This window comes from Ranitomeya imitator, chromosome 9 (genome assembly GCF_032444005.1).
Source record: "Ranitomeya imitator isolate aRanImi1 chromosome 9, aRanImi1.pri, whole genome shotgun sequence".
NCBI classification, from domain to species: Eukaryota; Metazoa; Chordata; class Amphibia; order Anura; family Dendrobatidae; genus Ranitomeya; species Ranitomeya imitator.
The window spans coordinates 14223959-14250695 of record NC_091290.1 but is presented as its reverse complement, the minus strand read 5'-3'; the positions used below and the strand labels follow the sequence as shown (position 1 = coordinate 14250695).

The window sequence follows — 26737 nt, the reverse complement described above, 5'->3', positions numbered from 1 at the left end:
TATGTAAATCTGCTTTCACCCTGCTATTCATGTGGCCAGCTTTCAAGATAAGATGAAACTGAGACACCATGGAATCAGACAATGGGCAATAAACCCTTAGAATGTAAAAAGCCCACAAGGATTAGATAACACCACAGAGATTAAATAAACCTTAATGTTTTACAATAACAAACAGAAACATAGAACTGTTTGTGAGGTGAAAGGGCGTCAGACCATAAGTAAACAGTTCTCAAGATTGTGTCACTATGAGCATGGTCTGTCTGTTAATGTTTCACCAGCAATGCTGCTCTCTCATGGTCTGAATGCATTCTGTATATTTCAATATGGACTCAAAATATCCATTTTTAGATTCACACTACCCTGACTGTATGGAACAATACAGGCGGATGCGCGACCATTCAGGTGCCTATTGTTGGCCATTTTGGTTGTCACCCAGCTTTTCCAGATAGATATAAACCAAATAAAGGGCGACAAAAGCTTTATTTTTTTTATTCTTAGCATTAGACGGGTTGCATTGTGTGAGGAGTCGTGTGCTCAGACGGTGGCACTCTCGCAGGTTCATCCCTTATAAGACACGATGAAAAACAATTTGTGGAGTTAGACAACGAGTCAGAAGAAGCAGCGTGAGCTCAACACCAGCAGAGTCCTGTCTACACACCTGACAACCCGAATCAGCGGAGGTGGCTAAGCATCGCCCGAGCCGAGCACACGCCGCGTACTAATTATATGAACTCAATATGGTGCGCATCTCGCCATCAATCTGCCGCTCAATAACTGCATGTGATCACTTCTAGCACAAAACACCGGGAACTTTATTTCCGTCATCTGCAGAGTGAAGACATGAAGGTCCCTCCTCAGGCCTCCCTCGCCGTCTCCACCTGAGGTTCCCGCAATCGCAGGAAGTTCATCTCCTCCGCAGAAACTTTAGCGGTCAGCACCACGCGGTCGTAGTCAAAGCTTTGGTCCAGAGAAAAGGGCTGAATGTCGTCACTGAGATGCTGTAAAGGGGGGAAACGAGAATGGAGAATTCATTAACATATGGGCATGATTGGTAAAGACTGAATTAAAAATTGGGGGGCATTTAGAGGTTGGTTTTTTTGTACCTAAAATAGGATATCACGGTATTTGCTGAAATCTCAAGAACTGGAGACTCAAACTCCTCTGTATGAATAGAACGGTAATGAGCATGTGCGACCACCGTTGTTGTGAATTCCGTTCTTGGTTGTAAGTAGTATTTTTGTGAGTTCTGCTCTTGGGCTCCTCCTGTGGTCTTAAGTGGTATCACTGCTTCTTGGATTTAGCTTCTCAGCTGTTTCCTTTGATTGTCTTTTGGGCTCGGCTATATTAGTCTGGCCTTAGCTCTCATTCAATGCCAGTTGTCAATTGTCTCTGCCTGGAGTCATTGCTCTTTGGATTGTCCTGACACTCTGACCAAGTTCTGCAAAGCTAAATCCGCCATGTCCTTTGCAGTTCACTTATTGTGGACTTGTTGTTTTGTACTGTCTTGTTTTTTGCTCATTTGTCCATTTTATCAGTATGGATCTATTTAGCCAACTGGAAGCTCTGGGCAGCAGGGTTTGCCCTCCACACCTTTAGTTAGGTGTGGAGATTTTTGCATTTCTCTGCGGTGGACTTTTTCTAGTGTTTTTCTACTGACCGCACAGAGCTCTTTTCTGTACTTTCCCTTTTAGCTAGAAGTGGCCTCCTGTGCTCAATCTTGTTTCATACTACGTATGTCATTTCCTTCTCCTCTCACAGTCATTACATGTGTGGGGCTGTCTTTCCTTTGGGGATTTTCTCTGAGGCAAGATAGTTTTCCTGCTTCTATCTTTAGGGTTAGTTAGCTCTTAGGCTGTGACGAGTTGCCTAGGGAGCGTTAGGAGCAATCCACGGCTGCTTCTAGTTGTGTGTTGAGCTTAGGGTCTGCGGTCAGTATAGATACCACCTGCTCAGAGCTAGTCTAATGTCGCTCCATAATCACCAGACCATAACACACCGCTGTATTTACTTTCTGGAGAAATGGTGGTCGCACGTGCTCAGTACTTCTCCAATCTGGGCAACAGCAAAATGTTCAAGACATCTGCCAGCAGACAAGGAGTAAGAGCAGGGGTTTGTGTGCATGGGGCTCGTACTCCAAACATGTGGAAAATTGTTAATTAATCCAATATTTGCAGATCACTAATATGTCTGGCACGAACAGATCACTAATCTCCCGTCAACCAATCAGATCTCTTTGTTCCTTTTATACCTTCTTTACAACCAGCGAGAATCCAACGTTTTGCTCTCAGGCCTGGTGGCCCTCGGATTGTTACAAGGTGTCCTCATGAGAACACTGATAACAGCAGAAGCCGTTTGGTTCTTTACTAGAATTTATGAAAGACTTTATGGAAATTCAAAAGGAAAAATAAACTTCTGCAAATCAAGTGACCCGAGTATGAGAATGGTGTGTTTACAAGGAGAGTGTAAATCCATTTGTATCACTGCCAGCATATTATTATGCAGACAGAAATGCAATAAATGTGCTCTTGAAAATTTATGAACCTCTCCGCTTCGCTTGTTGAGACACTCCATCTAGTGAGCTTAGAGTAAGATTACGGAGCGAACTAGACGCCGGCGATTAGGAAATCCTCACCACGGTAAATAACAGGAGGAAAGTGCGCAGGTCTGCAGAGGGGAGGGAGAGGAGTCAACATGGTGGACACAGGGTGAAAATAACCAGGGCACAGCAGGCAGGGCAGGAGTGTAGGGGCAAGGAAAGTGGGGGGTAGGAGTGGTGGGTGCAGGACGGGGATAAACCTAATGGACAGAAGGGAGTGTAAGGCTAGGTTCACATTGCGTTAGCGTATGCGCTAAACGGATTGCACTAACAGACTGCGTTAACGCAATGTCCAAAAAGGGATTGCGTTTAGCGATCACGCTAGCGCAGATGCCCGATCTGTGCTAGCGAGAACGGACCCAGAAACGCTGCAAGCAGCGTTCGAGGTCCGTCACAAAATAACAGAACATTGCTAACGCATGCCAAAAATGGCATGCGTTAGGGATGCATTACATACATTGCGGTCAATGGGTGTGCTAACGTATCCGTTACATTGCGTGAGTGGCGCTATGTAACGGATTCAGTTAGCGGATACCCACTAATGCAATGTGAACCCAGCCTTACAGATAGGATAAAATGTGCAGTCCTGTAAAAAAAAAAAAAAAAAAAAAAATTAGAGATAGATATATATATATATATATATATCAGCATGATGGAAGGAGGTGAGCAATTTACAAGGAGTGGCGTGAAGAGCAGAAATGGGCAGCGCATAAATAAGAGGGTGCAGAGAGCAAAGGCACCAAGTGGGATGGCACAGGGTGGGTCCACAGAGCTCCAAAAGCGGGGCGGGATGAAACAGAGAGCCAAAGACGTTGGGGGGGGGGTTAGAAGAAGAGCGCCAAAGACGGTGGGGGGGGGGGGGGAGAAGAAGAGCGCCAAAGACTGTGGTGGGGGGGGGGGGGGGAGGAGGGGAAAGAAGAGCACCAAACATAGTGGTGGCGTGGGGGGGGGAGAGAAGAGTGCCAAAAGACGGTGGGGAGGGAGAAGAGCGCCAAACATGGTGGGGGGGAGAAGAGCGCCAAAGACGGTGGGGGGGAGGAGCACCAAAAGACGGTGGGGGGAGAAGAGCGCCAAAGACGGTGGGGAGGGAGAGAAGAGCGCCAAAGATGGTGGGGGGGGGAGAGAAGGGTTCCAAAGACGGTGGGGGGGGGGAAAGAGCGCCAAAGATTGTGGGGAAACTAGGACACACTTAGAAAATACAGAAGACAGCTAGATGCAGAGCACATTCCATAGTACTATATCCCCCAATTGTTGGATGCAGTGCTCTACCTCCTCCGCTGTACTCTCCACCCTGGAGGAACTGTGAATCTGTAGACAAGTATTTCTTACAATGGTCATTTTTGCCCCATCCAGATCCAGGTCAGCCTCTCCAGGAAATAACACTGAAAAGGATAAAAAGAGAACTCTGTTTAGAAAATAACCATCCAAAACTTTACTATTGGGCTGCAAGTAATTAGTTTTAATGAGTCTATAACAATGTTCATCCTGAGCAGCTGAACGATCGGCTTCTTTTCCTATAGATTTCAATGGCGAAGGCGGACACCACCTCTCCCCACCCCAGAGGTGTCTGCTTATGATGGAAATACTATTTTGAAGGTCAATTCAACCAAAATAATTTACATGGATCACTTTTCACCACTAAGCACTAAGGGGCATGGGGGGGGGGGGGAAGGTAATGAATTTTGGACAATAACCACAAAAGATTCCTCCTAGATGTAAAACATGGCAGCAGTAGTAGATGTCAGATGACAAGGCTCAACAATTGTCAGGGACTCTTTTTAAAGTTAAGTGAAGTAACAAACATGTTTGCAATCCTCCTCGGTCATGGCCACAAGAGCGGAGCAATCAGCCGGTGTTTACGGGAAGGGGAACGTGTCAGGTAGAGAACATCTCAGCTCTAAATTTAGCCCTGTGTGACAGTAAATGAAAGCGGATAATCTGCAGGCTTCATTCTGCCGGGTAATGTTTAATCAAGCAGCTACTCCACAAGCAAAAAATCACAGCTAAAATCAGGAGGGACGGACGACAGGAAAAGAACGGCACCAGGCTCAGAACACAGCCCTCATGGATTAGGAAGTCCATCCAGTCTTGGTCCGCTTAGTTCTCTGCTCTGCAGGACCTCAAGGGGCCTTTTCTTCTCAGAAGGAGCTTGACTGCTTGACCCAAGCTTGAAGGGCTCTTCTACTCTGCAAGATATCAAGGGGCTCCTCAGCTCATTGGGACCTCGAGGGGCTCATCTACTCTGCAACATATTGGTAAAGAGATCTTATGCTTGGTGGGACCTCGAGGAGTTTGTCTGCCCTACATTAAATGTAGGGGGGACTCTGCTCAGTGAGGCCTTGAGGGGCTCATCTACTCTGTAAATATCACAGGGGCTTCTTTGCTCTGCAAGACCTCGAGGGGCCCATCTACTCTGCAACACATTGGTAAGAAGCTCTTCTGCTTGGTGGGACCTCGAGGCACTTGTCTGCCCAACATGACTCTGCTCAGAAGGGCCTTGAGGGATTCATCTACTCTAAGTATCAATGGGGCGTGTTTGCGCCGCAAGACCTCGAGGGGCCCATCTACTCTGCAGGATATCACAGAGGCCCCTCTGCTCAACAAGATCTCAAGGTGCTTTTCTCTGCAAGATAAAGGGCTACTCTGCTTGGAATGACTTCAAGGAGCTTGTGTGATCTGCAAGACATCGAGGTAGACCCTCAGCTCAGCAGGTCCTTGAGGATATCATCTACACGACAAATATGAAGGGGCTCTTCTCAGTGGGACCTTGATGGGCTCATCTACTTTGCAAAATACCGAAACAGCCCCCCCCCTTCTGCTCGGTGGGACATTGATGGGCTCATTTATTGATCAAGATATTGAGAAGGCCCCACTGCTCGGTGAGACTTCGAGGGGCTCATATACTCTGCGAAATATTGAGAGGGCTCTTCTGCATGGTGGAATTTCAAGGAGCTCATCTACTCTGCCATATACAGGTCCTTCTCAAAAAATTAGCATATAGTGTTAAATTTCATTATTTACCATAATGTAATGATTACAATTAAACTTTCATATATTATAGATTCATTATCCACCAACTGAAATTTGTCAGGTCTTTTATTGTTTTAATACTGATGATTTTGGCATACAACTCCTGATAACCCAAAAAACCTGTCTCAATAAATTAGCATATTTCACCCATCCAATCAAATCAAAGTGTTTTTTAATAACAAAAAAACCAACAAATAATAATGTTCAGTTATGCACTCAATACTTGGTCGGGAATCCTTTGGCAGAAATGACTGCTTCAATGCGGCGTGGCATGGAGGCAATCAGCCTGTGACACTGCTGAGATGTTATGGAGGCCCAGGATGCTTCAATAGCGGCCTTAAGCTCATCCAGAGTGTTGGGTCTTGTGTCTCTCAACTTTCTCTTCACAATATCCCACAGATTCTCTATGGGGTTCAGGTCAGGAGAGTTGGCAGGCCAATTGAGCACAGTAATACCATGGTCAGTAAACCATTTACCAGTGGTTTTGGCACTGTGAGCAGGTGCCAGGTCGTGCTGAAAAATGAAATCTTCATCTCCATAAAGCATTTCAGCCGATGGAAGCATGAAGTGCTCCAAAATCTCCTGATAGCTAGCTGCATTGACCCTACCCTTGATGAAACACAGTGGACCAACACCAGCAGCTGACATGGCACCCCACACCATCACTGACTGTGGGTACTTGACACTGGACTTCAGGCATTTTGGCATTTCCTTCTCCCCAGTCTTCCTCCAGACTCTGGCACCTTGATTTCCGAATGACATGCAAAATTTGCTTTCATCAGAAAAAAGTACTTGGGACCACTTAGCAACAGTCCAGTGCTGCTTCTCTGTAGCCCAGGTCAGGCGCCTCTGCCGCTGTTTATGGTTCAAAAGTGGCTTTACCTGGGGAATGCGGCACCTGTAGCCCATTTCCTGCACACGCCTGTGCACGGTGGCTCTGGATGTTTCCACACCAGACTCAGTCCACTGCTTCCTCAGGTTCCCCAAGGTCTGGAATCGGTCCTTCTCCACAATCTTCCTCAGGGTCCGGTCTCCTCTTCTCGTTGTACAGCGTTTTCTGCCACATTGTTTCCTTCCAACAGACTTACCATTGAGGTGCCTTGATACAGCACTCTGGGAACAGCCTATTTGTTGAGAAATTTCTTTCTGGGTCTTACCCTCTTGCTTGAGGGTGTCAATGATGGCCTTCTTGACATCTGTCAGGTCGCTAGTCTTACCCATGATGGGGGTTTTGAGTAATGAACCAGGCAGGGAGTTTATAAAAGCCTCAGGTATCTTTTGCATGTGTTTAGAGTTAATTAGTTGATTCAGAAGATTAGGGTAATAGGTCGATTAGAGAACCTTTTCTTGATATGCTAATTTATTGAGACAGGTTTTTTGGGTTATCAGGAGTTGTATGCCAAAATCATCAGTATTAAAACAATAAAAGACCTGACAAATTTCAGTTGGTGGATAATGAATCTATAATATATGAAAGTTTAATTGTAATCATTACATTATGGTAAATAATGAAATTTAACACTATATGCTAATTTTTTGAGAAGGACCTGTATAAAGAGGCTTTTCCGCTCTGCGTGACCTTGAGGGTCTCCTTAGCTTGATGGGACCTCTCTAATCTCCTACACTCATTCAAATCCTAGTATAATAATCCTGGATGTGTTAGGAATAGATCTTTCGAATCCAATGGTCAGTAGAGCTTTGAGAGAACGGGGAAAAATGTTAATATGAAATCAAATCCTTAGAGTCTTGTCGATGAGCCAGGAAGACAAGGACCGAGCAGCTTAATCACCATGATCGAATATAAAATGCTGTAAAACTAGTTAAAACACTGATTTTCCATGGTCTTCCCAGGAGATTCCAGCGCTCCCGCTCCTTGCGGCTGTCACGGTACCTGCCAGAAACTAACAAGGGACAAGAGCCAGGTTACCGGGAGATTCGTGCCAAATGAACATTTTTGCAAATACCAGAGTAAATTAATTGGAGTCCATTCATTATGCAGTCCAATTACTAGGAACCAAATAAGAGCAGATCCACATAGCATTCCGCCATCTCCCTCGGCTGCGAGCTCCTCCAGCCTTTGTGAATATTTGATCCCGGCACACGCAGAGCTCGCTCGTCTGCACTGACCTGAATATTTTCACTTTTCCTATACGTTTCAATACAGTTTTTATTTTTTCTATCCTGCCGGCTGCTGTTCAGGAGGCGACCGGGTAGGAGTTGGGGGGTCTGCATAAACCATTTCTACCCCATGAAGTTGGCTCTTGGCACTTGAGCGGCATAGGCCCATGATGATCCTAATTAAGCTGCTAATTACGTTCTCGGTGGAGGTGATTAATGAGCAACAGGAGTGCTTTGCAGGCTGCCAATGGCGGCAATGAGACAGAGATAATTGAGTAAGTATTGACGTCTGATGCTAGACAGTGTCTGCAAATTATTTTACAAGTTCCCCTGGTTCAAAAGACACTTTTAAGGCAGAGTAAATCTGGAAGGAAGCGGAGCAACATGTGGCTTTCTGGGCAGTGTAGAACTACAAGTCTAAGTATGGACGTGCAAGGAGGGTGAACTGTATATCCGCTAGGTATTGGAGAGATGGAAAATTGGGACCGGATGGCATCACCATCCTGTGATATCAACTATTGTGATTGGTGGATCCTGTGTAATCTACTATATATAGAGGTGTTATCAGTCATTGTACAGGAGGAGGTGAGCTGTGACATCACCTATTGTGAATGGTGGATCCTGTGTTATCTACTGTATATAGAGGTGATATCAGTCATTGTACAGGATGAGGAGGAGGTGAGCTGTGACATCACCTATTGTGAATGGTGGATCCTGTGTTATCTACTGTATATAGAGGTGTTATCAGTCATTGTACAGGAGGAGGAGGTGAGCTGTGACATCACCTATTGTGAATGGTGGATCCTGTGTATCTACTGTATATAGAGGTTATCAGTCATTGTAATCCTGCCTCTGCTGAAAACTCTTCCTAGAAGACCATCAAGTACGAGTATAAAATATCCCCAATGGCCACTGTGAAAATGTCAAGATTACTCATTCGGTTTTGTAAATATGGATGAGCGGTGAATCTGAACACTACAACAATCCCTTTTAGGGTATGTTCACACGTTCCCGATTTCCATCCTTTTTTTCAGGACTAAAAACCGCAGCTCTTTGCAGAAAACGCAGGTCCTTTTTTTGGTGCGTTTTTTGATGCGTTTTTTTATGCAGTTTTCTATGCAGAGTGTGTGTGTTTTCTAGGAAGTTTTTTAGGGTTAAAATGGCTGAAAATACCCTAAACCTACCCCCGGCCGGCAGATTCGGCGGGCGCACTGCGCATGCGCCCGCCATTTTGCAAGATGGCGGCACCCAGGGAGAAGACGGCCGGACGGACACCGGGAGTCCCGATAAGTATAAGAGGGGGGAGATTAGGGCACGGGGGGGGGGGGAGGGGGGGCATCCGAGCACGGGGGGGGTGGGATCGGGGCAGCCACACTCCGCCCACGCACTTCCGCCCGCTTCCCCGCACTTCCTGCTGCAGCGGTTCGGCACCACAAACTGCAATAAATCCCGCAGATATATTTTTGATCTGCGGGTTTTACTGCGGGTTTGACCTCACAATGGAGGTCTATGGGTGCAGAACCGCTGCGGCTCCGAAAAAAGAAGTAACATGGTACTTCTTTTTTCCCGCAGCTATTCAGCGCGGCTTTTTTTCTGAATTTCAGGATCGTGTGCACAGTGGTTCCTGTTTTCCATAGGGTACATTGTACTGTACCCTGCATGGAAAACAGCTGCGGAACCGCAGCGGCAAAAACGCTGCGGTTCCGCAGAAAAAAACGCACTGTGTGAACATGGCCTTAAGACGCTGCAGTTGAATGATAAACTGGCGTCGATGTCTATAATAATTCCCATGTCATGTCCACTTTAAGAGTTTAGACCAAGAGTCGACCTGTTACACAGAACGGTAAAAGCTTTTCTTGGTATTGATCGCAGCGTCTATAAAGACAAGAATAAGGACATACAAACACCGGGACCGTCCTCGCCATTGTCCGAATCTGTGTCCATATCTGAAGAATTCAAATAATTGTCCACCTGAGAGAGAAAAGAAGAGAAATCAGAACACAAATAATGTGTTATAATGACGCCAACAACATCTCTATAAAAAAAAAAAAAAAGGGAAAAGCGAAAGGTAGCACATTGATTTTTGCCAATGTAAAAGCCTTAACGCAAATCTGTCAAAGAGTAACTTACTGTTTATTATATTACCCATACCACTATCCATATAAAAAAAAAAATCTTGCATTTTTTTTTCCCACTGGCCACTGAGCAATAAATACTTTGTAATGATAATGAAACTACTGAGTGTTATTTATTTAGAAGAGACAGAATTGCAATAAAAGGCAACACCTCTATATACAGCGGACAACACAGGATCCACCATTCACAATAGGTGATGTCACAGCTCACCTCCTCCTCCTCCTGTACAATGACTGGTAACACCTCTATATACAGCGGACAACACAGGATCCACCATTCACAATAGGTGATGTCACAGCTCACCTCCTCCTCCTGCACAATGACTGATAACACCTCTATATACAGTAGATAACACAGGATCCACCATTCACAATAGGTGATGTCACAGCTCACCTCCTCCTCCTGTACAATGACTGGTAACACCTCTATATACAGCGGACAACACAGGATCCACCATTCACAATAGGTGATGTCACAGCTCACCTCCTCCTCCTGTACAATGGCTGATAACACCTCTATATACAGTAGATAACACAGGATCCACCATTCACAATAGGTGATATCACAGCTCACCTCCTCCTCCTGTACAATGACTGATGACACCTCTATATACAGTAGATAACACAGGATCCACCATTCATAATAGGTGATGTCACAGCTCACCTCCTCCTTCTCCTGAACAATGACTGATAACACCTCTATATACAGTAGATAACACAGGATCCACCATTCACAATAGGTGATGTCACAGCTCACCTCCTCCTCCTGTACAATGACTGGTAACACCTCTATATACAGTAGATATCACAGGATCCACCATTCACAATAGGTGATGTCACAGCTCACCTCCTCCTCCTGTACAATGACTGATGACACCTCTATATACAGCAGATTACACAGGATCCACCATTCACAATAGGTGATGTCACAGCTCACCTCATCCTGTACAATGACTGATAACACAGGATCCACCATTCACAATAGGCGAGTAATGTCTCACTGCGATAGGCGGCTCCTCTCCACTCTCTCCTCCCACCGTCCTGTGATTGACAGGTTTCTCCCTACCGATGTGCAGCGCTCTCTCAGCCACAATGAGCAGGGTGGGGGAGTGAAGAGGCGCTGACCATCTCGCACATCTTCTGAAGTTCGGTGCTGCCTATTGGACCACGTCTGTGAATCGTCCACCACTAATCCTACTTTCTGGACCACTGGCTTTTTATATTGTTACTTCCCCAACTCACCTGCACTCTGCCAGGATAGCTCAGGCTGTGACAGACGCCCGCTGTGGTCCCTTCACCGATGGCCAACTGCAACAACAAAATATCACATTATTCATTCAGTGCAGACACAGCCCAGCATCAGTTCTGGTCGGACCATGGATTATATGACCCAAAGGGATCTATAGTGCAGCAAATTCAGGCTGGAAGATGAGCTATTAGGCCAGGATATGCTAAAGTGCGCCTGAAGAGTGGTCACCTGAGCGAGCCTCAACTTATGAGAGCGCACCCACCATGGAAGTGGAGAGTCACTCTGCAAATTGTATGGAAAGTTTACCAAGACTGGTGTCAGACAAAGGGTTAATAAAAACCCAGTACATTCCCCCCTCTGATGCTTCGGAGGCTCCTTAGTCTGGACGACGTCCATTAAGACTGTCCCAGTACCTGCGCGGGTTCGTCTTGTCGGTTAGCAGCATCCATCTCATCTTGTGTTCTTTGTGGGGTCTTTAAGGAGTCAGTGTTCATTTGTGAGCCATCAAGCACGACCTCTGGCTGCTGCCGACCAGTCCCTAATAAGCAAATGTGGCATTAAACTGCGGCATCAAAAGGTTTATATAAAACAGATAAAAATACAAATCCATAGCAAGTGAAGTGTGACGTAGGTAAAAGGAATCTTACACCTGGGACAAGAAAACTACATTTACAATTAGGTAATAAATTATTAAACAATTTGTGAAACCAAAATTGAAATGGACTTTGAGATATTGGACCATGAACTCGAGAAGCAGGCAGCACCAAGGCAAATAAGGCAATTATCACAGCTCACCTCCTCCTCCTGTACAATGACTGATAACACCTCTATATACAGTAAATAACACAGGATCCACCATTCACAATAGGTGATGTCACAGCTCACCTCTTCCTCCTGTACAATGACTGATAACACCTCTATATACAGATGATAACACAGGATCCACCATTCACAATAGGTGATGTCACAGCTCACCTCCTCCTCCTGTACAATGACTGATAACACCTCTATATACAGTCGATAACAGATTAGAGAAATTAGGATTATTTAGTCTAGAAAAAAGACGACTGAGGGGCGATCTAATAACCATGTATAAGTATATAAGGGGACAATACAAATATCTCGCTGAGGATCTGTTTATACCAAGGAAGGTGACGGGCACAAGGGGGCATTCTTTGCGTCTGGAGGAGAGAAGGTTTTTCCACCAACATAGAAGAGGATTCTTTACTGTTAGGGCAGTGAGAATCTGGAATTGCTTGCCTGAGGAGGTGGTGATGGCGAACTCAGTCGAGGGGTTCAAGAGAGGCCTGGATGTCTTCCTGGAGCAGAACAATATTGTAGCATACAATTATTAGGTTCTGTAGAAGGACGTAGATCTGGGTATTTATTATGATGGAATATAGGCTGAACTGGATGGACAAATGTCTTTTTTCGGCCTTACTAACTATGTTACTATGTTACTATGATCAACCATTCACAATAGGTGATGTCACAGTTCACCTCCTCCTCCTGTACAATGACTGATAACACCTCTATATACAGTCGATAACAGGATCAACCATTCACAATAGGTGATGTCACAGCTCACCTCCTCCTCCTGTACAAGGACTGATATCTACTGTGTATAGAGATGTTATCAGTCATTGTACAGGAGGAGGAGGTGAGCTGTGACATCACCCATTGTGAAACAGAAGTTAATGTGCCCTGTTATAATTGAACAATGGCAAGAGCTGGTCATCTACACACTCTGCAATCACCGGACGGCCAATAGACAATGAATGGCGACTATTCGACTTTGGCACTTCAGCACCCGGTTCTCGAGTTTAGACAAGCACTTTAATGGCACCAAGAAGAAGGCGGCCATTGGTCTAGGGAGTCTTGAAAGTATATTTCCCCCAGATACAAAGCAATCGACAACTGGTGTAACTTGAAGGTCCTGGGCCCCGATATAAAATCTCAAACGTGCCCCCAACTATCAGGGGTCTTTAATATAATTGTCTAGTGGCTCCTGCACAGACTATAGCAGGGCCCCTTGCAAGCGGCAACTACGCGAAAAGGTTTTCCTTCTTCTGCAACAAGATGCTACTATAATAGGACGACTTTCCTTTCTTCGAGGTTCTCATATTTTTAGGAAAGCCACAAACCTTTCTTTCTTACTAGTTTACCTAAACAATATTCTGCCAACCACCCCGGCATGCCCCAGATGCTCATTTCGAGAAATAACGCTTGCCGATGACGATGCCTCGAGTGATTTCACGTGGCGGCTATCTGAATGGAGGCATATTTTTACCTTCATGCTACATGTGCTGTGAAGTGCTTGATCAAATGTCCTCTGGAATTACATACTATGGGACATGACAAAAAAAAAATGAAAAAAAAAAAATCAAAGAAAATCAATGTTTTATGCTCTGGCTCGATTCGCATGCTCCTAGCCCCCTACTCCCTGTCCTCCCCGCTGCTTGTTACCTTCTGCTAAGCCCCTCAAAAGTTTCATCCTTGCTTAAGCTCCTTCCGTCAAGACAAAGAGACATCTGTTCCGAGATGGCCCTTCACAGCCGGATATGTATCAGGTATGAAAATAATATTCCTCTGAATATTGAAGAAAAAAAAAAAAAAATCCTGCGGTCTTGAAATTTAGCTCTTCACATCAGACAATAAAGGGAATCTTTCACCGAGACGAGGGGTATATGGTCTCCAGAAGAGAAGACAATTCCGAGCTTATTGCCTAGATCTTCGACACTCAAGCCAACATCAATGACGAGCCACCGGCTAGGCATGTAAGAGCTCGCCTCCTGTTATTTGACACTTATTTTGCTGGGTGCCCTTCTCACCTACCTTTCATGTGGAGCCTAATCTCGCTACCACCGCACAAAGGCGACCAGAATACCTTTTTGGTAATCTCTGTATGGGGCTTTACAGAAAGGGGAAACGAAAGGGGGAACCCAAGAGAGAGGCTATTTCTGAGCTTAGCCGTGAAACAAAAGATTTGTTAAGGATCTTACAATTGAAAGTTTTATTCACCGACGCAAAGGAAAACGTGTCCTTTATTTTATAGAATATTTATACATTTCCTTTTAGTTTTTTCTCACCCAACCAGGGGCCCTTGAAGACAAAAAAAAAAAAAAAAACCTTGCAAAGAATTTCCTTTGTTTTGCCGGCTGTGAATTAGATGGCATTGCGCTTTCCTTTCATAGAGGTTTCGAAATGTGGAGCACGTTGGAAGAGATGGTGGATTTTTAACCCTCTCGTAGTTAACCCTACACTTCATAATGAAAATTAATTTTTCTCCTTGATTGTTCAAAGGCTTACTGGAAATTATAGGCCAGTAAGTCTAACCTCTATTGTTGGTAAAATATTTGAAGGGTTTCTGAGGGATGTTATTCTGGATTATCTCAATGAGAATAACTGTTTAACTCCATATCAGCATGGGTTTATGAGAAATCGCTCCTGTCAAACCAATCTAATCAGTTTTTATGAAGAGGTAAGCTATAGACTGGACCACGGTGAGTCATTGGACGTGGTATATCTCGATTTTTCCAAAGCGTTTGATACCGTGCCGCACAAGAGGTTGGTACACAAAATGAGAATGCTTGGTCTGGGGGAAAATGTGTGTAAATGGGTTAGTAACTGGCTTAGTGATAGAAAGCAGAGGGTGGTTATAAATGGTATAGTCTCTAACTGGGTCGCTGTGACCAGTGGGGTACCGCAGGGGTCAGTATTGGGACCTGTTCTCTTCAACATATTCATTAATGATCTGGTAGAAGGTTTACACAGTAAAATATCGATATTTGCAGATGATACAAAACTATGTAAAGCAGTTAATACAAGAGAAGATAGTATTCTGCTACAGATGGATCTGGATAAGTTGGAAACTTGGGCTGAAAGGTGGCAGATGAGGTTTAACAATGATAAATGTAAGGTTATACACATGGGAAGAGGGAATCAATATCACCATTACACACTGAACGGGAAACCACTGGGTAAATCTGACAGGGAGAAGGACTTGGGGATCCTAGTTAATGATAAACTTACCTGGAGCAGCCAGTGCCAGGCAGCAGCTGCCAAGGCAAACAGGATCATGGGGTGCATTAAAAGAGGTCTGGATACACATGATGAGAGCATTATACTGCCTCTGTACAAATCCCTAGTTAGACCGCACATGGAGTACTGTGTCCAGTTTTGGGCACCGGTGCTCAGGAAGGATATAATGGAACTAGAGAGAGTACAAAGGAGGGCAACAAAATTAATAAAGGGGATGGGAGAACTACAATACCCAGATAGATTAGCGAAATTAGGATTATTTAGTCTAGAAAAAAGACGACTGAGGGGCGATCTAATAACCATGTATAAGTATATAAGGGGACAATACAAATATCTCGCTGAGGATCTGTTTATACCAAGGAAGGTGACGGGCACAAGGGGGCATTCTTTGCGTCTGGAGGAGAGAAGGTTTTTCCACCAACATAGAAGAGGATTCTTTACTGTTAGGGCAGTGAGAATCTGGAATTGCTTGCCTGAGGAGGTGGTGATGGCGAACTCAGTCGAGGGGTTCAAGAGAGGCCTGGATGTCTTCCTGGAGCAGAACAATATTGTAGCATACAATTATTAGGTTCTGTAGAAGGACGTAGATCTGGGTATTTATTATGATGGAATATAGGCTGAACTGGATGGACAAATGTCTTTTTTCGGCCTTACTAACTATGTTACTATGTTACTATGATCAACCATTCACAATAGGTGATGTCACAGTTCACCTCCTCCTCCTGTACAATGACTGATAACACCTCTATATACAGTCGATAACAGGATCAACCATTCACAATAGGTGATGTCACAGCTCACCTCCTCCTCCTGTACAAGGACTGATATCTACTGTGTATAGAGATGTTATCAGTCATTGTACAGGAGGAGGAGGTGAGCTGTGACATCACCCATTGTGAAACAGAAGTTAATGTGCCCTGTTATAATTGAACAATGGCAAGAGCTGGTCATCTACACACTCTGCAATCACCGGACGGCCAATAGACAATGAATGGCGACTATTCGACTTTGGCACTTCAGCACCCGGTTCTCGAGTTTAGACAAGCACTTTAATGGCACCAAGAAGAAGGCGGCCATTGGTCTAGGGAGTCTTGAAAGTATATTTCCCCCAGATACAAAGCAATCGACAACTGGTGTAACTTGAAGGTCCTGGGCCCCGATATAAAATCTCAAACGTGCCCCCAACTATCAGGGGTCTTTAATATAATTGTCTAGTGGCTCCTGCACAGACTATAGCAGGGCCCCTTGCAAGCGGCAACTACGCGAAAAGTTTTTCCTTCTTCTGCAACAAGATGCTACTATAATAGGACGACTTTCCTTTCTTCGAGGTTCTCATATTTTTAGGAAAGCCACAAACCTTTCTTTCTTACTAGTTTACCTAAACAATATTCTGCCAACCACCCCGGCATGCCCCAGATGCTCATTTCGAGAAATAACGCTTGCCGATGACGATGCCTCGAGTGATTTCACGTGGCGGCTATCTGAATGGAGGCATATTTTTACCTTCATGCTACATGTGCTGTGAAGTGCTTGATCAAATGTCCTCTGGAATTACATACTATGGGACATGACAAAAAAAAAATGAAAAAAAAAAAATCAAAGAAAATCAATGTTTTATGCTCTGGCTCGATTCGCATGCTCCTAGCCCCCTACTCCCTGTCCTCCCCGCTGCTTGTTACCTTCTGCTAAGCCCCTCAAAAGTTTCATCCTTGCTTAAGCTCCTTCCGTCAAGACAAAGAGACATCTGTTCCGAGATGGCCCTTCACAGCCGGATATGTATCAGGTATGAAAATAATATTCCTCTGAATATTGAAGAAAAAAAAAAAAAAATCCTGCGGTCTTGAAATTTAGCTCTTCACATCAGACAATAAAGGGAATCTTTCACCGAGACGAGGGGTATATGGTCTCCAGAAGAGAAGACAATTCCGAGCTTATTGCCTAGATCTTCGACACTCAAGCCAACATCAATGACGAGCCACCGGCTAGGCATGTAAGAGCTCGCCTCCTGTTATTTGACACTTATTTTGCTGGGTGCCCTTCTCACCTACCTTTCATGTGGAGCCTAATCTCGCTACCACCGCACAAAGGCGACCAGAATACCTTTTTGGTAATCTCTGTATGGGGCTTTACAGAAAGGGGAAACGAAAGGGGGAACCCAAGAGAGAGGCTATTTCTGAGCTTAGCCGTGAAACAAAAGATTTGTTAAGGATCTTACAATTGAAAGTTTTATTCACCGACGCAAAGGAAAACGTGTCCTTTTATTTTATAGAATATTTATACATTTCCTTTTAGTTTTTTCTCACCCAACGAGGGGCCCTTGAAGACACAAAAAAAAAAAAAAACCTTGCACAAAGAATTTCCTTTGTTTTGCCGGCTGTGAATTAGATGGCATTGCGCTTTCCTTTCATAGAGGTTTCGAAATGTGGAGCACGTTGGAAGAGATGGTGGATTTTTAACCCTCTCGTAGTTAACCCTACACTTCATAATGAAAATTAATTTTTCTCCTTGATTGTTCAAAGGCTTCTGAAATTCATGTAGGTTTACCTTCGATAAAATGGATCAAAAGTCTATTTTACAAAGTGGAAGAAGAGTTCACGAGATCAGCTAGTAGGTTAGAAGGTCCTCAAATCGCAGACGGTGCCGGACAGAGGCTCCTTCTGATGGTGTACCCAGCCTCTAGACTAAAGAGGAGCATATCCACAAAACGTATCATGGCATGTCAGTAATGTACACAGGACAGGTGAAATGTCAGGGTGTGACATGAAAATTGAGGAGTGGAGCAAAACTTAACAAGATCAACTTCTAGGGTAGAAAGTCAAATCACATACTGTGCTAGACTGAGGATCCTTGGGCTCCTCTTGGAGGTCCACCACTTTCCCAGGTTGAAGCTCTTTGGTCTCATTATAGAGGTCGACCCTGTGCAACACTGAGGTTATTTGGGGTTTTTCCGTGTTTCCACCATGTGTTACATACACTCAGGCTCTTTGGGCTCTTTCCATGTTTCTACCCTGTGCTAGACTGAAGTTCTTTGGAATCTTGCCGTGTTTCCATACGGTGCTACACTGAGGCTCTTTTCAGGTTTCCACCCTGTGCTAGACTGAAGTTCTTTGGGATCTTGCCGTGTTTCCATACGGTGCTACACTGAGGCTCTTTTCAGGTTTCCACCCTGTGCTAGATTGAACCTCTTTGGTCTCGGAGTTTCCACCCTGTGCTACACGGAGGCTCTCTGGGTTCTTTCCAAGTTTTCACCCTAGCCAGAATGTGACTCATTGGACTCCATGTAAGGGACCACCCTGTGCTGAACCGACACTCCTTGACTTTGCACCATCTAGGGATTCACTCTGTGCTGGATTGAGGCTCCTTTTCAGGGTGCAGCCGGTCCCCAACTGAGGCTCCTTGGGTGCATTCTCAGGGTCCACTTTTTGGGCTGAGGCCAGTTCAGCTCCTTCTCAAGTTCCATCCTGTGCCAAACAGGCACTTACCAAGGCTCCACCCTTCACCTATACAGGACATGTGCACGTACACTACTAATTTACCGGCAACCTCTGCTGTCACGTTGTACACAAGATATGATATTCAATTAGATCCGATAGGTCATTTGTGAATCACCCTTTAAGATATAAACTCAAGCAAAATCAAAGTCCAAAGTCCTCTACTGGTTTTTGGGTAACTGGTTGTTCCGGAAGTTCATTGTGGTGTCAGAGTCTCGTCTATTGTGCTTGTGGCACAATTCAACTCTCAAAGGATGTTAGGCCTCTTTCACACATCTGTTTTTTTCTAAAAATGATGGCAAAAAACGGATCCAGCAAATGTTGCTGCTGGATCCGATTTTTTCTCATAGACTTGTATTAGAGACGGATTGTGGCCATCCGTTTCATCCGTCGTTTGACGGATCCGTCATAAAGTCGTCCGTCGGGCGGAGAAAACAGACATAGAAACATTTTTAGTGTATGTCGAGAAGTCGGACAGCGACAAATCCTACGGCATCAGTCGTTGGCTATAATGGAAGCCTATGGGCGCAGGATCCGACGCTGTCCGTTAAGAGACGGAATCCAGCGACAGCTTCCGTTTTTTTTTTTTTTAAACTGAGCATGCCCATGCCATTCTCTCTTTCGCTCTCGAATTCTGTTCCTTTAAATTCCGGCAGCACCTGCTTCGACGGCTCACACAAAATAAACGGATCCAGCGCATCAGTTTTTTTTTTTTTTACAATCTGCACAGGATCCGTCTTTTCAATATTTTGACGGATTGTGACTGATTGTAAAAAACGGATGTGTGAAAGGGGCCTAAGTAATAAAGAAACTTTCTTTTGGAGTACTTATCAACACTCATCAAGCTCAAGAACGTAAATCCTTAAGTTTTTTGGTTACAGTATATTATTAAAGTATTTGCGCTCATTTGCAACTTTTTGTTAATAAAAAAAACTGAAGCAAGTTTGGACATAGTTGTGAATACAGCTCCTATGCAAACACAGAAAGGGGAAGATTGAAGGAAAAGTAATGTATGGCTGCAAAAGCAGCATACACAGTGTTGTCAGTAACCAGACACATCGCACAGCACTGGAAGGCAGTTCAACTGGATCATTCGGGATCTGGGAGTAAAGGTAGAACACACCTCTGTTGGTTTTAATCAGATCCCGACTAGCTTTGAAGGGGTGAGACCGTACCTCTGAATGGACCATTTACTTTCAGGTGATCCCTTTGTATATGGTCTATGAACATTTAATAAACCGCTCATCTGTTTGGAACAATAGAACCTGAATCCTTCTGTGCACCAACGTATATATGTTTAGAATTAGGTTTTTCATTCGATGAGAAGTTCAGGAATGTACGCCTTTCTTCTAACGTCTCCGTCTCGCTCTTCAGGTGAATGACTTGTTTTAATCTTGGATTAATGCATTCTTAATGAGAATATGCTATATATTATATAGGAGACGTCCCCGTGATATTATAATCGGGCTGGACGTCGGGCGTCTCATGCGACTTTGATGAGATTCCGCTTATCAGGAGAAACTTCACCTAACTGAAGCGGCGGCATGAAGAATACATTTCTCGGAATGTTTATGCCCAACTTCGTGTATTTTGCCGATATGAAGCATTCAGGATCATTTTTTTCTGCAATCTGTTACAAATTAAATAAAAAAAAAAAAAAAAAACCCGTGCGCTTTGGACATTTTTTTGTGGCTTGTTGCGTTGTTAAGCCGGTGTCACACTCAGCGTATGAAAATACGGTCCGTTTTTACGGCCGTAATACGCAGAAACGTCCCCAAAATAGTGGTCCGTAGCTCCTCCGTAGGCGGGGTGTGTCAGCGTATTTTGCGCATGGCATCCTCCGTATGTAATCCGTATGGCATCCGTACTGCGAGATTTTCTCGCAGGCTTGCAAAACGGACATACAATGGATCCATGGGCTCAAATAATCGTAAAACATATATAATTTCATACAGCGCTAGTTAGCAGAAAAGCCGGTAATTCAATTACCGGCTTTTGCTTTCTCCTTCACAAACCTGACATGATATGAGACCTGGTTTACATACAGTAACGGTGTGACATTTTTAATAAAAACCCAACTGCAACAACATTTTTTTGTTTTGGAACCGAATACATGCATTTAGGCAAGTTAAATTGTCCCTGAAGGTGTCACAATCCTTTAAAGGGGTTGTCCATTTTCCAATCACTAGGTTTCCCCCTGTTAAAATAATAACACTAAGGGATCGTGCAGACGACCGTATTTTCTGCTGGAGGGCAAGGTGGATTGTCCGAGCACTGGATAGCCCCTTTAAACCTGTCTGGAAAAATTGCCTATGTGCACTAGCACACTGGATTACATTGGTTAGTGCGCAGTCCATGGCTCACAAGGACAGCCCTCTGGCTGAAAATAGTCTCCTGAATGCGGCCTAAACTACAAAATAAACTACGCTGAACTTTAAAAACCTTTAAATTGTCAAGCCAATAATTTATGAAAAAAAAAAAAAAAAAAATTTAAATGTTGCGAATAGAAAAAAAAAAAAAAAAAAATTCCTTGCAGAGGGGAAAAAAAATTATATAAAAAAAAAAAAATCTGCCATCTAAAGACAAAGTTAAATTTAAAAGTTTCTAAAAGCTTTTTAGCTATTAAAAAAAAATTCCTGCTAAATATTATGGAGTGAAAAATAGGCACGAGGACTTTATCCACTGATGTACAGTATGATTGACATTATATATTTTTTTTTTTTTTTTTTACATTTGATATTGGACTCCTAAAGTTAGAACATGGGTATTACATTATTATTGTTATTTTATTGTTGGATTAAACAGTATAAATCTCTGCAAAAAATACTCTACATATGAACACAATTTAGCAATATATTTAAAATTAAAAATAAAGAAATATGAGAAATGTCTATTTCTTTTTAGTTGTCAATTCTAAAATAAAAATATGTATTTATACTATTTATTAGTAACACATCTCTTAATGTCTGAATATCATTTTATGATGCATGGTTTGGATATTCGTATTATATATTTCATTAATCGGTACGGTAGAATCCTGGAGTCGTTTTCGTGTCGTTCTTGGGGCAGCGCAGGTTTTCCAGTTATCTTATGCCTGGTTAGCAGAACAACAACAACATTAAGATAAAAAGAGCAGATGTTACCAAGTGGGCTGTGACCTCAAAACAAGCCGAAATATTCACAAGGGGACGCTGTACGCTCAGACCGTAAAAACCACAACTTTCCACCCGCCGGCCGCCCCTCCGCACATTTCAGGAATCAAACTTAGAAAACAACGGGCTTTATTTTGTTATGCGTTGCATTTACACGGTGCTAGATTTCCCCCTTTATTATGGCCAACGCATTTCCATAAATGCAACTCATCTCCAAAAAAAAAAAAAGTATATATGTTACATGCAAGTCAAAAAAAAAATACATAAATAAAATATATATATATATATATATATATATCTCTATCTATCTAAGACCGCTAAGTCATATGGGTAATTTCGCAAAGCATCCTGGGAACGCAAGATGGCGGCAGCCGCACGCCCATCTGCACAGCGCCGTTGGATCCCAGGAGGCGGAGAGACTGGACGCTGAGGAGCAGCGACCAGAATGGTGAGTATGTTAGAACTACAAGGGGCCCTCGGATCGATAGGTGAGTATGTTTATTTTTTAAACCTGTGACATACGTGGCTCGGTAATATACTACGTGGCTCTGGGCAATATACTACGTGGCTCTGGGCAATATACTACGTGGCTCTGGGCAATATGCTACGTGGCTCTGGGCAATATGCTACGTGGCTCTGGGCAATATGCTACGTGGCTCTGGGCAATATGCTACGTGGCTCTGGGCAATATGCTACGTGGCTCTGGGCAATATGCTACGTGGCTCTGGGCAATATGCTACGTGGCTCTGGGCAATATACTACGTGGCTCTGGGCAATATACTACGTGGCTCTGGGCAATATACTACGTGGCTCTGGGCAATATACTACGTGGCTCTGGGCAATATACTACGTGGCTCTGGGCAATATACTACGTGGCTCTGGGCAATATACTACGTGGCTCTGGGCAATATACTACGTGGCTCTGGGCAATATACTACGTGGCTCTGGGCAATATACTACGTGGCTCTGGGCAATATACTACGTGGCTCTGGGCAATATACTACGTGGCTCTGGGCAATATACTACGTGGCTCTGGGCAATATACTACGTGGCTCTGGGCAATATACTATGTGGACATGCATATTCTAGAATACCCGATGCGTTAGAATCAGGCCACCATCTAGTATTAAAATATATATATATTATAATTTTCTTCATTTTTGACATGCATATACATACATAAATTTTGATATTACTTTTGTTCTTTGCCAAGGTGTTTAATTTTTTTAAATTTATTTTAGGTCTCCTAAGCAAAGCGTGCAGCGCTTACAAGCTGTTTGCTACAGAGGTTGTAATCACTTCTGAAGCTGGCCAGATCACTGGCTCCAGTCACCTTTAGGGTATGTGCACACGTAGAATGATCCTCTGCGGATTTTACTGCGGATTTATCGCGTTTTCTACTGCAGATTCCGCTGCCGTTTTACACCTGCAGTTTTCTATTGGAGCAGATGTAAAATCGCTGCGGATTCCGCACAAATAATTGACATGCTGCGGAAAATAATCCGCTGCATTTCCGCGTGTTTTTTAACCGCAGCATGGGCACGGCGTTTTCTGTTTCCCATAGGCTTACATTATACTGTAAACTCCTGGGAAACTGCTGCGGATCCGCAGCAAAATCCGCAACGTGTGCACATAGCCTCAGTGTCCTTGCGTGCCTCCAATGGTGCTAACACTTGGAGCTTGGGAAAGTAAACTGTCAATCTTCAAGAGCGCACCGTCCCTGGTAAGCAGGACATTTGCTCAATCAGGGTCAGGGTTTCTTCGGAGTAATTTTTATAATATATTGTAATTGTGATCAGTAATGTGTTTTTTTTTTTTTTTTTTTTTTTACAGAAGTCCAAATTCCTTCTATATACACTGCTCAAAAAAAAAAAAAAAAAAAATAAGAAAACACTAAAATCCTACATCCTAGATATCCAATATTCCAGTTGCAAATCTTTATTCATTACATAGTGGAATGTGTTGAGAACAATAAAACATAAAAATGATCAATGTAAATCAACATTAATATTCTATGGAGGTCTGGAGTTGGAATGATGCTCAAAATCAAAGTGGAAAATCAAATTACAGGCTGATCCAACTTCAGTGGAAATGCCTCAAGACAAGGAAACGATGCTCAGTAGTGTGTGTGACCTCCACGTGCCTGTATGACCTCCTTACAACGCCTGGGCATGCTCCTGATGAGGCGGCAACTCCTGGACAGTCTGTGATGCAACGTGATGGATGGTGCGAGACATGATGTCCCAGATGTGTTCAATCGGATTCTAGTCTGGGGAACGGGCGGCCAGTCCATAGCTTCAATGCCTTCATCTTGCAGGAACTGCTGACACACTCCAGCCACATGAGGTCTAGTATTGTCCTGCATTAGGAGGAACCCAGGGCCAACCGCACCAGCATATGATCTCACAAGGGGTCTGAGGATCTCATCTCGGTACCTAATGGCAGTCAGGCTACCTCTGGCGAGCACATGGAGGGCTGTGCGGCCCTCCAAAGAAATGCCACCTCACACCATTACTGACCCACTGCCAAACCGGTCATGCTGGAGGATGTTGCAAGCAGCAGAACATTGTCCACAGTGCCTTCAGACTCATGTTATAGCGTGAAGAGCACAGGGCGCCAGTGTCAAATCTGCCAATCTTTGTGTCCTCTGGCAAATGCTAATCACCATGCATAGTGCTGGACTGCACCCACTTGTGGACGTCGGGCCCTCATACCACCCTCATGGAGTCTGTTTCTGACAGTTTGAACAGACACATGGATGTTCGTGGCCTGTCGGAAGCCATTTTGCAGGGCTCTGGCTGTGCTCCTCCTTGCACAAAGCGGTCCTGCTGCTGGGTTCTTGCACTCCTGTGGCCTCCTCATCTCTTGGTGTACTGGCCTGTCTCCTGGTATCTGCTCCATCCTCTGGACACTGTGCTGAGAAACACAGCTACCCTTCTTGCCACAGCTCACATTGATGTGCCATCCTGGATGAGCTGCATTACCTCAGCAACCTCTGTGGGTTGTAGATACTTCCTCATGCTACCTCAAGGGATGAGAGCAATGACAACATGCAAAAAGAGTGACCAAAACAGCCAAAAAGGACGAGAACAGAGAAATGGTCTGTGGTCACCCCCTGCTTTATAGGGGTTGTCTTGCTAATTGCCTATCATTCTTACCGGTTGTCTGTTCCATTTGCACAACAGCAGGAGAAATGGATTCAATCAGTGTCGCTTCATAACTGGACAGGTTAATTTCACAGAAGTGTGACTGACTGGGGGTCATCCACTCTGAAAAATTATCTTTAGATGTGTCAGGACTACATATACCACTTACTAATACCTTTCAATGTACAAAGGTGAACCCATCTTCCAATATCAGTGTCCCACCGACCATGATCCTGGCAGCTTCAGTTCGGGCTTCCACTTAACAGAGGCCAGAGTTTCCAGTGTCGGCACATCGTCAGGGCTGTGCCTCAACGGGGGCTGGCCAACAGGCTCATTTCAGTAGCCAAACTGGTCCCCCATTTCTGTATTAGACAAAGGGGCTGTTTTAGCAACTGAAATGAGTCAGCCAGCCCCCTTCATCCACAGTCCTGATGTGCGGAAACTGGGAAGGAGCACGGGGCAGAGGAACACACTATGGACAAGGGCGGCAGAGTCTCTTAATAGGATGCCAGATATTTTGGCTACCCTCGATATAACAACCTGTGTATTATTGGATCGTACCTGGTGGGAGGCGGGTGAAGGTGGACAGGAATTCTTCGTACGTCTGTTCTGGGACATTGATAAAGTGACTTAGAACGTTATTCACCATTTCATCATCCGTTACAACCGGGGGTGACGTCCCGTCAGAGCTGGGCATGATCCTACACAGAGGGGAAAACGCGTCAGCCAGGATCATAACTACGGGACTTCGTTTTGGCAAATTTTTTCAAAATCATCGCTCGCGTTACCTGGGAGGAATCAAAGTTTTGCTTCCAGACTCTTAAAACCATGTCTGGCCGGGCGTTTGTTACAGAATTCATTATATTCGGCAAGTCTGAGGTGTGGGATCACAAGTGTACGCTTCGCTTTGATAATTCACAACAACGTATCAGCGTAGGCAACAATGTTTCAGAACAGTTTAGCTCCAGGAGGACTGATTTACCGTGAGAAGGATCAGGTTTGTACAGGGGTAACGACAAAAAAAAAATAATTGTTTCCGATCATTGAAGATAAGCAGGAATCTGGAAAATGGGGTGGGAGAGAATACTAAGTATAATAGAAAAAAACCTAATGCATGACCCGTGCCCATACGCCCCTTTTTTTGGGAAGGCGATGCCTTTTTTTGGACAACCTCTTTTTCAAGGGTTATCTCACTAAAAACAAAAAAAGGTATGTACAGGGCAAGTGCTAAAGGTATGATTGCAGGGGGTCCGGCGAATATCAGCATTATCAAGAACGAGGGTAAAAAAAAAACAAAAAAAAAACAAACAAACATTGAATTCCAAGACGCCATGAAAATCTGAACAGGAGATAGATGCATTCGCCGGCTTCAAACTTACTTGACACCGTTGCAGGGTTTGCCGTCCCGAGGGGGGCAGACGGCACTAACCACATCAACTCGGTGGTTTATATGCAAATGTTGAGGTTTTAGAGAAGGAAATATTTTCTTGTGTTTTTCAGGCTCCAAAATACGGCGGTTTATGAATTTATGCAAAAATAAAAAAGTTTAATACTTCACAGACAGAACAGGGGCAATAAAACTCATCCAGTTTCCCCTAAATCAGATGTATTCCCCTTTTAATCAGAAACAAATTCTGAAAATTTGGAGCCTTTTGTTTCATCAGCCATTTCTACATCCCTGGTCTTGTAAACAGAAGATGGGCCCCTGTATTAAAGCCTCAACAGGGCCCCCACCTACAATGCTGGTACTATAGGGACCATCAGATAAAACACCCAACG

At 44.1% G+C, this 26737-nt stretch overlaps 1 protein-coding gene across 2 annotated transcripts in view; it reads right to left on the bottom strand.

Moving 5' to 3' along the window:
* Positions 1-473: 473 nt before the first annotated feature.
* Positions 474-26737, bottom strand: part of IFTAP (intraflagellar transport associated protein) — a 31012-nt gene continuing 4748 nt past the window's right edge. Inside the window, exons 2-7 of one of the 2 annotated variants that reach the window (XM_069740380.1) lie at positions 25520-25659; positions 11542-11666; positions 11122-11187; positions 9646-9715; positions 3866-3978; positions 474-998 (exon numbers count right to left, since the gene is read on the bottom strand). In XM_069740380.1, coding sequence (XP_069596481.1) covers positions 855-998; positions 3866-3978; positions 9646-9715; positions 11122-11187; positions 11542-11666; positions 25520-25655 — 654 coding nt within the window. In that variant the 5' untranslated portion in view covers positions 25656-25659 and the 3' untranslated portion in view covers positions 474-854. The remainder of the gene's footprint in view (positions 999-3865; positions 3979-9645; positions 9716-11121; positions 11188-11541; positions 11667-25519; positions 25660-26737) is intronic. The other variant, XM_069740381.1, reaches the window with a different exon arrangement.